This window comes from Chrysemys picta, chromosome 1 (genome assembly GCF_011386835.1).
Source record: "Chrysemys picta bellii isolate R12L10 chromosome 1, ASM1138683v2, whole genome shotgun sequence".
NCBI lineage: Eukaryota > Metazoa > Chordata > Testudines > Emydidae > Chrysemys > Chrysemys picta.
The window spans coordinates 58,088,999-58,102,124 of record NC_088791.1 but is presented as its reverse complement, the minus strand read 5'-3'; the positions used below and the strand labels follow the sequence as shown (position 1 = coordinate 58,102,124).

General features: G+C 35.8%; 1 protein-coding gene across 18 annotated transcripts in view; it reads left to right on the top strand.

Moving 5' to 3' along the window:
* SCAF11 (SR-related CTD associated factor 11) overlaps positions 1-13,126 on the top strand; it is a 64,358-nt gene that overhangs the window by 20,793 nt on the left and 30,439 nt on the right. For 8 of the 18 annotated variants that reach the window (XM_065557650.1, XM_008162488.4, XM_065557643.1 and 5 more), the window contains 5 exons: positions 297-457; positions 5,487-5,564; positions 7,140-7,237; positions 8,865-8,929; positions 11,439-11,494. In XM_065557650.1, the coding sequence (XP_065413722.1) occupies positions 297-457; positions 5,487-5,564; positions 7,140-7,237; positions 8,865-8,929; positions 11,439-11,494 (458 nt within the window). Of the gene's footprint in view, positions 1-296; positions 458-1,576; positions 1,649-5,486; positions 5,565-7,139; positions 7,238-8,864; positions 8,930-11,438; positions 11,495-13,126 lie in introns of all 18 variants that reach the window. The other 10 variants (XM_065557701.1, XM_065557682.1, XM_065557690.1 and 7 more) reach the window with 2 other exon arrangements.

Genomic DNA, 13,126 nt, shown 5'->3' with positions numbered 1-13,126 from the left:
AGGCTCTTCAGGTTTTTTCCAGTCAAGTTAAAATTCCTTTAACATCACTGTTTTGGTCAACAGCTTGACTAAACAACTGAAACATTGATAATTGACTTGCCACTCTGCTCTTTACTACAACTAGATGAGTTGTTACCTTTACAAAAAATACAAGATATTAAACTTGAGTACATCAGGAAGATGCAAATATGTACAGTTAAGAGTTAGCACACTTATTTTTAACTCAAACTGTTGTATTCAAATCTAATGTAGTTCCAGAAATGCACAATAATTGAAAGTGTCAATGTTAATAACAGGTGAAGAGAATGAAGAAAGCTGTTCCTGTCCTACTGCTGTGTTATACGATGAAGCTGACAGGTGCCCGATCTGTCTAAACTGCCTTTTAGAACAGGAGGTTGGTTTTCCTGAAAACTGCAGGCACTTCTTCTGCATGACCTGTATTCTTAAATGGGCTGAAGTAAGTTTCAGAACAAAGATGTAATGTGTTCTGTGTGTCTGAAATCTTTAATGGGAAAAATAACTGATTAGCTGATCAAGTAAAGTAGTCACTAATCACTTTGACCATTTACTTAAATCTCTGAGTATGTGTTCTAATTGGATTCAAATTTTCAAAATTATTTACATTTTCTATTTGAACAGTGAAGAAAGCTACTTACATTAAATTTGTTTATAAATAGTGCTATCAGACTTTCTCAAGACCTCCCACCTCTTGTGATGCCTACAAGAAATTTGCCCGTTAATTATGGCTATTTTGGTGGGTAGATGGGGATAATCTCCACTTTATATTTGCGATTGCTGATTATATAAAAATTGTTCGATTGAATTCCATTCCACTAATTAGTTATACTTCCCTTATCTTACATTGTAAGCCTTTCTGGGCAGGGACATTGTCTTCATAGGTGTGTGTATAGTACCTAGCACAATGTGGCTTCATTTTCTAACTTTCTAGCTTGATGCTGCTCTCCAGGAATTTGTTAAGAAATGTTGCTCCTCCAGATCCTTCATTGTGGTCATATTAAGAATTGACGTGTAAGATTAAAATCACAACCACAATTTCTCTGTTCTATAACCAGTAATTATTTTTAGGTTCTGTTTGCTTGTCTAAAGTAAGTAGAAAACTTTTTTCTGTCCTTAACTTTCTTTTCCGTGGTTTTTAATTCTGTTCTGTATCTAGTGTACACTTATTCAAGAACTGAATCCACTGCAGCAAAACTATTATTTTTCCAAGACTGTCAAACCTAGCTTCAGCTGAAAGTAGGTAAAAGCAGTGGATCATTTCTTTTGTATATTGCTGGCTTGGGTTGCTAGTGTAAAAAAAAAAAAAAAAAAAAAATTGTTTTCTTAAAAAAAATACTGTCCTTTTGAGTTAGAATTAAGTTTATCTCATTCAGTACAATACAGACCTATGAGAGTTTTCTTCTATACAATCCTCCTTGCTAGAGTAAATGAGATTTTTGGTTTAAATGCATGCTTTACCAGATCACTAATCATATGTTTAGAAAATAAGATCTCTGCCCTTTTGTTCCCCTCTGTAATAGCTTTTCTTATTGTCATTGCCTTCCTCTACTGTATATAGGTATCATCTAGAAGGCCTGATTAGGATTGAGACTTCCATTGTACTAGGCATTATACAAAAGCAGAATAAAAGGTGATTTCTGCTCCAAACAGTTTACAGTCTAATTATCTAAGATAGATAAAGATGTACCTTTTCAGTTTGCTTGTATTCTCTGTAAGTTTTGTTAGTTGCCTAGGGGACCTGTCTGCTTTTTCCATCATGGCTAAAGATAAGTGGGGGGTGGAGGGCAAACCTCAAATAAATAACTTTATGAAGGTTGCTTTCTCCCCTGGGGCTGTGGGATCCCTTCAGCCCATGTAATTATATAAATATAATTTTAAATTTCTTTGTAAAGTGTGGTGGGGCGATACCAAAATGCCATTGCTGGGGAAATTTATAAGTGGTTTTATAGAAGTATATTTTATATTTGGCCACTAGCAGTATGATAATGTCATATAGTTTTTTTTGTTTTTTTTTTAATTTGGGTGAAGAAGTAGTTTAATATTTGCTTGCCTACCTTGATCCTTCTGTATGATCATTCATTTATAAATAACCATCAATTACTTTAACTTATGAGTTATGAGAAATCACCCAATTCGGAATACAGAAGATATTACAATAATGTATCTTCTTTGAAATGTACAATAACTAGTTTTATACCACTGTATACAAGTTCCTGAAGGTTTTAGGTTTATTTTAAAGGCAAAGCTACATGCATGGGGTGGAAAAAAACTAAGGAGTGACCTGAAAATTCTAATCTGAAAGACTCTCCTCTTTCCCCCACTTTCCAAAATGGAGCCTATTTTCAATATATTCTATAAAAACAACTAAGGATAAAAAGTGTTGCTCAACATGACTTGAACTACTGTCAGATTTTTATTTACTACAGAGGAACCAACACTAATATATACACAATGACAAATGACATTTTACAGTTAAGCTCTGCTGTTATTTTAAAAAAACTGAAAATTTAAAAAGAAAGGTTTCCTGATTTCTTCCCAGTCTCTGCTCTGATTGTGTGGGGCTAGAGTAGTGTCCTAGGAGAGAAAAGACTAGTACACAGCACTAAGAGAATGTTACTCACCTTGAAATTCTACTTTTGTGAAGCTGTTTTGTAGGATTCTTACTCCTGGATCTTAGCTGGATCTAGTAAGAGTCAGGTGGTACCCACCAAAATTCATTCTCTTATCTGACAGTTTTATCTCACTATGGAACTTAACTACCATCCTGGAACGTTTTATTCATTTCCTCCTGACAGAGGTCAGCAAGAGGTTTCCCACAGAAGATGCATCTCTTCAATTATTGTTCCTGTTCAGCACCTACTCTGCTTTAGTATCTATTCTGCATGCCCATGTGATTTCTAGTCAGGTCTTGTCCTCCATTATTTAAGTTTTATTTTGGTGACACAACGGCTCTTCAGCCACCACTAGATCAGGAGCATAAATAGAAAGCTAGTTTCTGAAGATCTTAAAGAATCCTCTGTTCCGTTGCATAGGTTCTTCCGTTTGGCACTGAGCACTTTGGAATTGTTACTTCAGCACTTTGGCAAGTAACACAATCTCCCACCAGGGTTTAATCCGTGGGGAAGCAGAGGATAGCTTTATCATGTGGAGGGTAGTGGTGATACAAGGAAGGCTGTAAGGTAAAAGAATAAGACAGAAGGAGAAGAGTGGCAGGGGTTTGTGAGAGGCCAAATCCAATTAAATGGGGGCAAAGGGAGACGAATGCCTAAGAGTGGTAGGAACCATTTTCTCTCTGCAGCAAGAGAACAGCATTACAGTTAATTACATTTACATTTCAGTTAGTTATGAACTTCATTTCCTGTACTAAATTATCATAATAATGCTATGCACCATAAAAAAGCTGATGAGTTCCACTGCAGAGGTGGCTATCTTTTAGTAGTGGGCAAAGTAACTCTTGTACAGTGTTTGTAAAGAGCTGTGGGATCTTTTTGGCATGAAAGGCACTATATGAACATAAACTGTTATATCCATGGTCACACATTATAGAAAAATTGAGTTCTGTGAACTTTTCATATATATGCTATGACCCAAGAAACCCTGAATGCCAGCTGGCCAAGGGGGTTACAAGAATATTCTGATTCTGGTAGGTATATTCCGGTTCCCCAGAGAAAATTGTATGTGGGCTTAAATGAAAGCCAGGGTCACATTGGTCATTGTTGTGAAATGTATGTACAGATGCTATTTAAGGAGTTATGTATGTCTGCTGAAAATATGTTCTGTATCACAGCAGAGGTGGAGAAGCAGGTTTCCTTTCAGACAAAAGATGTTAATTTACATTTTAACAGAGACAGGTAAATAAAGTTTTATCTCATTCACAATTGGTCAACCATCAAAGCTAAATGCAGATGAAGGATTGTAAGAATTTCAGAAAGGAACGAATGGGTATAGAAATACAACAGGGGAAGAGAACCTTATCTTGATACCCTTTAAAGGTTCACTGGAGCATATTTTAGGAACAAAAAAGACATCCCATCATCCTGTACCTAGGAAGTAAAAGTGCAGTGCCTTTACACTCATGAAAATGGGATCATGGACAGTTTTGGTTTGAAGATGCTTCAAAAGGCTGTGAGTGAGGTTAACTTCATTAGACAGGTTAACCTAATATTTAAGTTTAGTCTCTAGAAATGTTATGATTTTTGTTGTAAATATAACCTTTTCTTTCCATTATCCTTATTCACTATCTCTTGAATCATTGGTAATAAACATATTGTTGTTTTCAATATAAATATGTCTAAGTGTTGTGATATTAAGCAAGGTGCTGATCCTGAGTTGAAGTTGATAAACTTTTTTCAGAAACAGTATTTTTTATTCAGTGTCCTTGATACCCCACATCTGTGAAGAAAAAAAAAATCTAGATATTTTGGTACATTCTGTTTCACATATGGCAGTTTTGTCCTTATAGAAAAGTTCAATGATTGGATGAAATTGAGTCTGTACATGACAGCTTTTATGATGGTTGGTTAAATCTTACTAGGGTAATAAATGCAAATCAGTTAATATGAGCAAGTTATAACATTGCATGTTTCAAGCAAATTACTTTCATTTTTGTTTTTGTTTTTGTACTTTGTTTAGGGACTCTTAACAGGTTTACATATCCTTGCCATGTAAATATCAGAAACAAAATAATCAGTATTAGAGGAACAAGGTAGGTGAGGTAGTATCTTTTATTTATCCAACTTCTATTGGTGAGAGAGACAAGCTTTCGAGCCACAAAGTGCTCTTCTTCAGGTGTGGCTCGAAAGCTTGTCTCTCACCAACAGAAGTTGGTCCAATAAAAAAATATTACCTTACTCGCCTTGCCTCTCCAATATTCTGGGATCAACATGGCTACAACTACACTGCACACAATAATTAGTGTGTCAGTGAGCTTTTGTTTAGACACACATCATATAAGAATATAGCCATCAGATCTTTCTTTAACAAAGTGTTACCATATGACAGAGTGAGCCTCCTTACGCCTAAGACATGTTTCTATTGAACTTATTAAATTGAGTGAAATCTCTGGGCATTGAACAGAATAGGCATGTTTATCAAATATTATTTTTATTTTTTAAAAATGAACAAGTGTGCTGGGTTATTTTACAGGTGAACGTACTTTTTCTGAGTACTGAATAAAAGATAACCAAATATCAAAGTATTCATTTGCCCTCTGTCTATTTTTCTGGGTACGTAATTAGTGTGTTAATTTTTCAGTAACAACTTCCCATATTTATTGGAGCCGAGCCAATCCTCTACGGCAGGACTATTTTTCTTTTTCCCGTAGAGGCTATCAGTAGCTGAGCAGTTAGTAGAGGGTGAGAGATTTCTGCTAAGAAGCCCAGGATAATTAAATGAATTAAAAGTCTAGAAAATTGAGATTTTTTTTCTAGTTTAGAGTAAATCATAATAGATGAAAAATCTTCTTTCAGATTATGGCTTCATGTCCGATTGATCGCAAACCTTTTCAAACAGTATATCAGCTTGGTGCATTAAAATACCATATAAAGGTAAGTCCAAAGTTCTTTTTCAAATACATTTCAATTGTAGGAACTTGTGGGCCATGCTGAAGCCTGTTGTTCATAAATTACTAGGACTCACTAATTAAATACACTGCATTTTTACCAACTATATTTAATATTTGATAACATTTAAGTTGTTTTTAAACAAAAGTTCTTTTTTTTTTTCTTAGCTAACTTTTACAGTGATATAGAGTCACAACGCTCTACTTGTGTTTGGATCTCATATGGATCGTTTGACACCCTTCTTGTATCCCCCAAAATAGGCATTTTCCTTGCATCTTATCTTTACTTAAAGAAAATACTTAAGTGTTGTTATAAGCTAACCTTGCATAAATTTGCAAGTAAATTAGCCTTGCTCAGAAAAAGTGCTTCTTGTATGTGCAGGTTTGCTGTTCTATAGAGTCACCAGTAAAAATTGAAATTAATCTCAAGTATCAAGACACTTTGCCGCAACCAGATGGTTGTTTATTGACTAACTGTGAAAGGCTCAGCTGTATACAGCTATTGTGGCGGAGCACACACAGATAGGGTTTTTCAGAGAGTGGTAGTTTTTCAGGTAGTTAGCAAAAAAAATATAAAGTTTTCCTCAGCAGATACAAGCTCATTTGATAAGAGCGTAAGCAATGTCAATAAAATTCCTCAATGACAGTTCCATATTGGACATTTGCAGGGCAGTAATGTGGTTGTCCATACATACGTTTACAGACCATTATGCTATTGCCGCATCTTCCAGAGTAGACACAAATTTAGGAAAGGCGGTACTACTTCAATAGACTTAGTCCCACCTCCTGGAAGAGGGGTACTGCTTGCAAGTCACCTAAGTGGAATACACATCTGCATCTACTCAAAGGAGAAGAAATGGTTATTTACTGTAACTGGTTCTACAAGATGTGATGTAGACGTGTATTCCACTACCCACACTCCATTGCCTCCGCATCAGAGTCGCCTTATATGGGGGTTTGGTGCAAAGGAAATGAGGGCGCAATCTCTGGTTCTGGTGCGCTGGGTGTGCACACACCTAAGTGTATTACATGTCTGTTTCACATCTCAAAGAACCATAGTTACAGTATTCAGAGTAGCAGCCGTGTTAGTCTGTATCCGCAAAAAGAACAGGAGTACTTGTGGCACCTTAGAGACTAACAAATTTATTAGAGCATAAGCTTTCGTGGACTACAGCCCACTTCTTCGGATGCTCTTCCTGGTTGGGAAGTAGTACATAATGCTGTTTTTTAACAAAGTTGGGTGGATAGTAATGGAATTACTTGCTATGAAAATCTGAATGTTGATAATTATGTAACCACTTAGATCTTGCAGAATTTAAATGCATGATTGATAAGGCCAGTAAGTCCTTATATATCAAATTAAGATTTATTTGTAAAAATACCTGACAGGACCTGTACGTTTTGGGATCCAAATAGCTATCTCTTAAGGAAGGAAGTTTCATACTTTCCTGGTATAGCTTGTAATAGGAATAAATAAGTCCTTTAGTTTTCAAATAATATTTTTTATGCATTATACTGTGCGCTCTAGTTCCAAGACTGACTTTATTTTTTTTTATTGCAGGTTCAGGAGAAGATTCAACTAAGGGAGAAGGGAGAAAAAGAAAACTGCTGCTGCAATAAGGAAAAATATTACCACATGAATACAAAAATCTTTATGAGGTTGGTGGTGCTCTAAATGTAATGTGGTAATATCTGAATCCCAAATATAAATATCGCTGTCAAATTTACAGATTGGAGATAGTTTTGAGCATCTTTTCCAATTTTAATAAGTTTAGATATGGAGTTCCAAATGTCCCATTCTCCCGTAAGTGGTATATAAATTTGACACTGATGTCGTGTCTGCTTGATTGTAGTAAATATTGGATAAAGGGTTAAGAGTCAACATTTGCTGTTAACCATTGAAACCTGGGCTGGGAGGTTCTTCAAAAAGGCAACTAACTGTATGCATGTATGCCTTTTCTAAGTAACTTTATCAAGGCACTAAAGAAATATGGGTAGATTAAAGTGAAATGAAAATATTTTCATGATTCTCCTTTTAATAAAACCTATGAAATGACTTGTAAGAGAACTTATGAATTTGCACATTTGAAAAATCATAGGTTGATATTTTCAAACCAGGCTGGGGATTTAACACATCTTTCATTAATTTTAATGGAGGGGATGTATGGCTAACTCACCTACACTGCTTTGAAAATAATAACTTTAAATGTATAATGGATATGGCCCCTTATGGGGGAAAAGCAATTGCCACCAAAATGGAAGCACTTCCCCTCCATTACTTTGCTAATGGGATCTCTGGCAATACAGTCAGATGAACGTAAGTTGTCTGTTTATACATTGAAAGAAACCTGATCATGGATAAAACTGGTGCATATGGCATTGCTTTAAAAAAAGTCATTCATTTTTACTGATCCATATGGAGGAAGGGATGCTAGTGTCCTATTAAATCTTTGTTATATTTTAGAGCCTCTACACCATTGACATAAGCACCAGTTTAGTGGTTTGGCGCTTTACTTAACTCTGTTTATGGTTGTTACTTCCACGTCTGCATGAGCTTATTCAACAGTAAAATAAACTGATTATAAATTAATCTATGAATAGAACAGTGAAGGAGCCACAATGATACTTTGTTGCTTCTTATTTCAACTGAGTTATGATTCCAAAACTTACAGTAGCTCAGAAAGCAATTAGCAGCTGTTTCTCCGATATGCAAGCATGCAAATCTAAAAATTACGAAGTTTTATGTGCCAAAATATAGTAAGCAAATTCACCAAGTGCTGTATACTGGATTCTTAAAATAAACTAGTTTATTTGTAAACCAGTGTTGATGCATTTTCCTGAATAAAATTTTAAACTCCCTTTTTAAATTGTAAATTTCTAAAACTATTAAAAGATTAACTGCAAAGGTTTTGCTGAAAATTAAAAACATGCAAGATCTTCACTTGGTGGTCTTTGAAAAATGGTAACAAATAAAATAGTCTGTATACCCATTACATTGTTTCGCAATGGTTCTCAGATTGATTTGGGAATTGATAATATAGTGAGAGTTTTGATTCTCTGCAATTATGAAACGAATTGCTTGAAACAGGGCCAGTTAATGCAAAATTTTGCATTGCAGATGATGTGAAGTTGCAAATCTTGGCTCTGATCCTGCAGTCTGATCCTTAGCAATCCAAGTGCTTTAAACTTACCAAGGTTTTAAAGCTGTTTAGGGCAGTGATGGTGTGTGTCTAGTGCAGCAGAAACCATAGGTGCTATTGCAAATAACTCTTCATTAATATTACAGAAGGGATGCACGTGCTGACAAAGGACCATTAATAGAAAAACTCTGTAAAGATTTGAAGAACTACAGTAAGTTGATATTTTTCTTTCTCTTGTTACTGTTAGAGCCACCTGGATCTCATCCTCATATTCTGTGATTACTTTCTTTCCTTCGTTTTCATAATTCTTTTAAGATTCTATCAGTCTTGTATCACTTACATTTACAAATGGAACCCATCTTTCTATTGCTCAGAATTTGGATGAAAAGGGAAAATTTATGTTTATGGTAGAAGTATATATACACTATACCATGCAAAGTTAATATGACAGCTTTCGTTTTAATCATAATGAAACTGGCATATATCACAAATGAAATGGATTTGGTTTCAACCTACCAGGTGGTGTTCTGCATCATGGAACCACTGCACAGTTTATCAGAATTCAACACATTGGCAGTCTCTGCTAAGAGGAAGCCCACAGCTAGGTTATAGCAGTTCAGTACTGAGTTGCTTTAGCAGTATTTTGGGGGAACATTTTCAGAGAACCTTTCTCTAGTTAATAGTACCAGCATCGCTCTGTTTAGTTCACAAAATTCATCCAAACCTTTGAAACAGTAACCTGCTTGGGGAAAAAGCCATTATCAGATAGCTTAGAAAGTAAACAGTATTAAAGTGATTTTAAAAAATTATTAATCTAAGGTGCTACAACAGTTATTTTAAAAAGTTTCCTTTACTTGACAGTAGCCATTTAAATCTGATATAATGTAGAGACAAAATTGCAAGATGACATTTTCTTTGTTGATACGATTTATAGCTATTAATAAAATAGAGTTAAAGTTGGCTTGGGATATTGAAGTTAATCTGTTACAGTACATCTACATTGCAAAAAAACCCAAAAAGAACTTAGCACTGAGTTTCAGAGCCCAGGCTAATTGACTGAGGCTCATGGGCCTCGGGTTGTGGGACTACAAACTGCAGGTCAGATGTTCAGGCGTAGGCTGGAGTCTGGGCTCCGAGTCCCTGAAGGGGGGAGGTCTCAGAGCCCAGGATCCAGTCCAAGCCCAAGCATCTAACCCGCAGTTTGTAGTCCCACAAGCCCAAGTCAGCTGACGCGGGCCAGCCGCAGCTGTGCCATGGGTCTTTTATTGCAGTGTAGACATACCCTTAGATTGTCTCTTGAAGTGATTGGAAAACATTCTCTTTATCTGGTGGTGAAATGAAGGCTTTATGGACCTTCATAGAACTTCAAGCAGAAGGTCCATAAAGCCTTCAAACTTAAATCATCTTCTGTATATCACAGGCCATTAAATTTCACCCATTTATCTTGTACTGAGCCCAGTAACTTGTTTAATTAAAAACATACCTTCCAAAAAGGCATCATGTCTTGATTAGAAGACATCAAGAGTTGTAGAATCCATTACTTCCCTTAGCAGTTTGTTCCAGTGTTTAATCATGCTCACTGTTAAAAATGTGTGCCTTATTTCCTGTTAGAATTTGGCTGGCTTCCGCTTCCAGCACTGGTGCTTGTTATGCCTTTCTCCACTAGATTAAAGAGCCCTTTAGTACCTGGTAATTTCTCCCCATGGAAGTATACACTGAGCAAATCAGCTCTCAATTTTCTTTTTGATAAACTAAACACATTGATCTATGTAAGCCTCTCATTGTAAGGAATTTTCTCCAGCCTTTGAATCATTTTTGTGGCTCTTCAGAACCTCAGAACTCCAAGTGCAATTAATGGAAATTGTATGCAAGGACATTTTATTAAATTAGCCTTGTATCTTGACACTATTGTCACTTTTTTCAATAATCCATGAGTTCACATATCCTTTCATAGTGTTGGCCGTAACTAAATGGAAGAAATATTATGTCATGGATCCCTTTCTCTCTTATTCCCAATTTTGTATCACCTCTCCTCCCATTCATTATTGCATATCATCCTGGTGGCAGGTATAGCCATTGCTATGTATTTATTTTATTTTATTATTTCTATTACCATCATATTAGGAAAGTGGTGTTGTATTTTTCACTGTCCGTTAAGGTAGTTTAGTGGTTGGTAATAAGGAGAGCTATTACTTTGACTAGCTCGATCTCTGTGGTCTATAAGCAATTGGTCTATGAACAAGTTTAAGAACTGCTTTAATAATCTATTTAGTTTCTAAATAAAAACTCAATAACTTTGGTAATCTGGAATGCATAAATTTAGTTCTATTAGCATCTCTCCAATTGACTGCTGAGAAATTCTTTGTGGAAAAGTATATCACAACATAAACATAGTTTGATCAGCCTCTCTCTCTCTCGATGAGATTGTATGTGTATGTTATGAACTATATACATTAATGGACTACTCAGTATTTCATTTTCCATTCTTATATGCGCTAGTAGCAATTTCCTCAAAGCAATTCCCAACAGTTTTTACTGGTTATTCTCCATAAATTACTTCTTGGCTCTTGCCGGTAACAATAAAAAAAGTATTTGGAGAGAGTCTCACTTGGCAGTGCATACAATATTGCTGTTGCATTAATGCTCTTAAATGTATAATTAAAAAAGAGCAAAATGTGTTAAAATTGAGACCAAAGTGTGTCCTCTTAATTTTTGTACAGGTGGTATTTCAGATGATGAAAGAAATAAGGAAACTGCATCTGTGAAGATAAACAAGGTTTGTTCAAATAACTGGAGGAAATACCTTGGTTGAAACTAACTAGGAAGTGAAAGTCTCAAGTTTTTTTTATATTGTAAACTATTTTGAAAGTTAACTTGTCTATTTTGTCTAAAATACTCCATATCTGTAGTTACTTAAATCACTTGCCCCTTTTTTTTTTTTTTTTTAATACTGGTTATGTGAACTTTTTCCTTTGACAGTCTACCTGCAATACAGTTTTGTACTGGTACATTTTGTTCACTTATACTAAAATGTCACAAGGGTACCCTGCAATTACCTAAAAGTGAGTTGCAATATAGTTCCATGTCTCAGATTGTGGCAGCTGGAGTGCTCAAAGAAAGTTCTTCTCTAAAGAAAAATAGTTTGGAACTTTATCTTCTCACCAACTTGAGGCATCAGTCACAAGCTCTTAGGCAAAGAAATTAAAATATAGAAGTCACAGAGAGAGGAATGCCTGAATCAGCAGGTGTAATTAACCAAGTAATTTGCTATGCAAATGAACATTCAAATTTAGAAAAACTCCATTTTTATGAGATTATCTGAAGATAACCAATTAGCATCTTCCAGTTCTTTTGCTTTCTTCGTATAATTTAATGTTACACCAAAGGTTCAGAGCCAAGGTTACAAGAAGCCATGAAGTCTCCAGCCAGTTTCTTTCTTTTCATAGCTAGCTGTGATCATAGAGACCTTCACTCTGTGTCCAGAGTTTTTCTTGGATTTTGCCTAAGAATTCTTTATTTGCTGTTAGTTACATTAGACAGTTACATTTTTAAATGTATCTGTATCATGCATAGTTTAGGTTTCATGGCCCCAGTTTTCCTGGTGTAAGATCCACATACCTGGTGTCTGGTGGGCCTTGAGGATATTTGTTTTCTGGATCATTGTTTCTGGTGTTGGGCCTTTACCTCTTGGAGCCCAAAAGTAATTCCAGGCTTTCTCTTCCTGTGATATCCCCCACAAGCCAGGTCTTTTGATCTGTTTGTTGGGGTCTCATTCCCAAGTAGATACGAAGTTATCATTCACGCACTTAGAAGCATCTGAAGTCGGGGGAAAAGGCCTTTGATGTCAGATCGGTCCCTTAATCTGGCTCTGGGGTGGATGAATACTTCTTAATAGAAGGCAATATGCCACATACATAAGGTACCCAGTCTTTCTGCAGCAGAAATCAATGGAAAAAAGACTCCTTTTAATATCAGTGGAAGAGATACAGAGTTCAGAATTATCCAAAACAAAAGTATTTGTTGTTTACATACAGCACCTATTTACTTTAAATATAGCTAGTTTTCAAGGATATTTAACTATATGGGAAGAGTGAAAGGATGGCAAGGCATTGAGACTAGTGATTCTAGCTATACCTTCACAAGACATTATGTCGTAGTGCAAGTTTCCATAGCAAATGCATCCTTTGGTTTGACAGTCCTTCAGACATCAATACTGCACAGGTCCTCACATCTTCCTCCTCAGTGAGTACTGTCTCAGTTACCCACAGTGGAATACACATAGGGAGTTGAAGAAAGAGGTTCTTACCTTGTATGGTAACTGGAGTTCTTTGAGATGTGTGGTCCATGACTGTATTCCACTACCTGCCCTCCTTCCCCTCTGCTTCAGATTCTTGACTCATGATTTGCA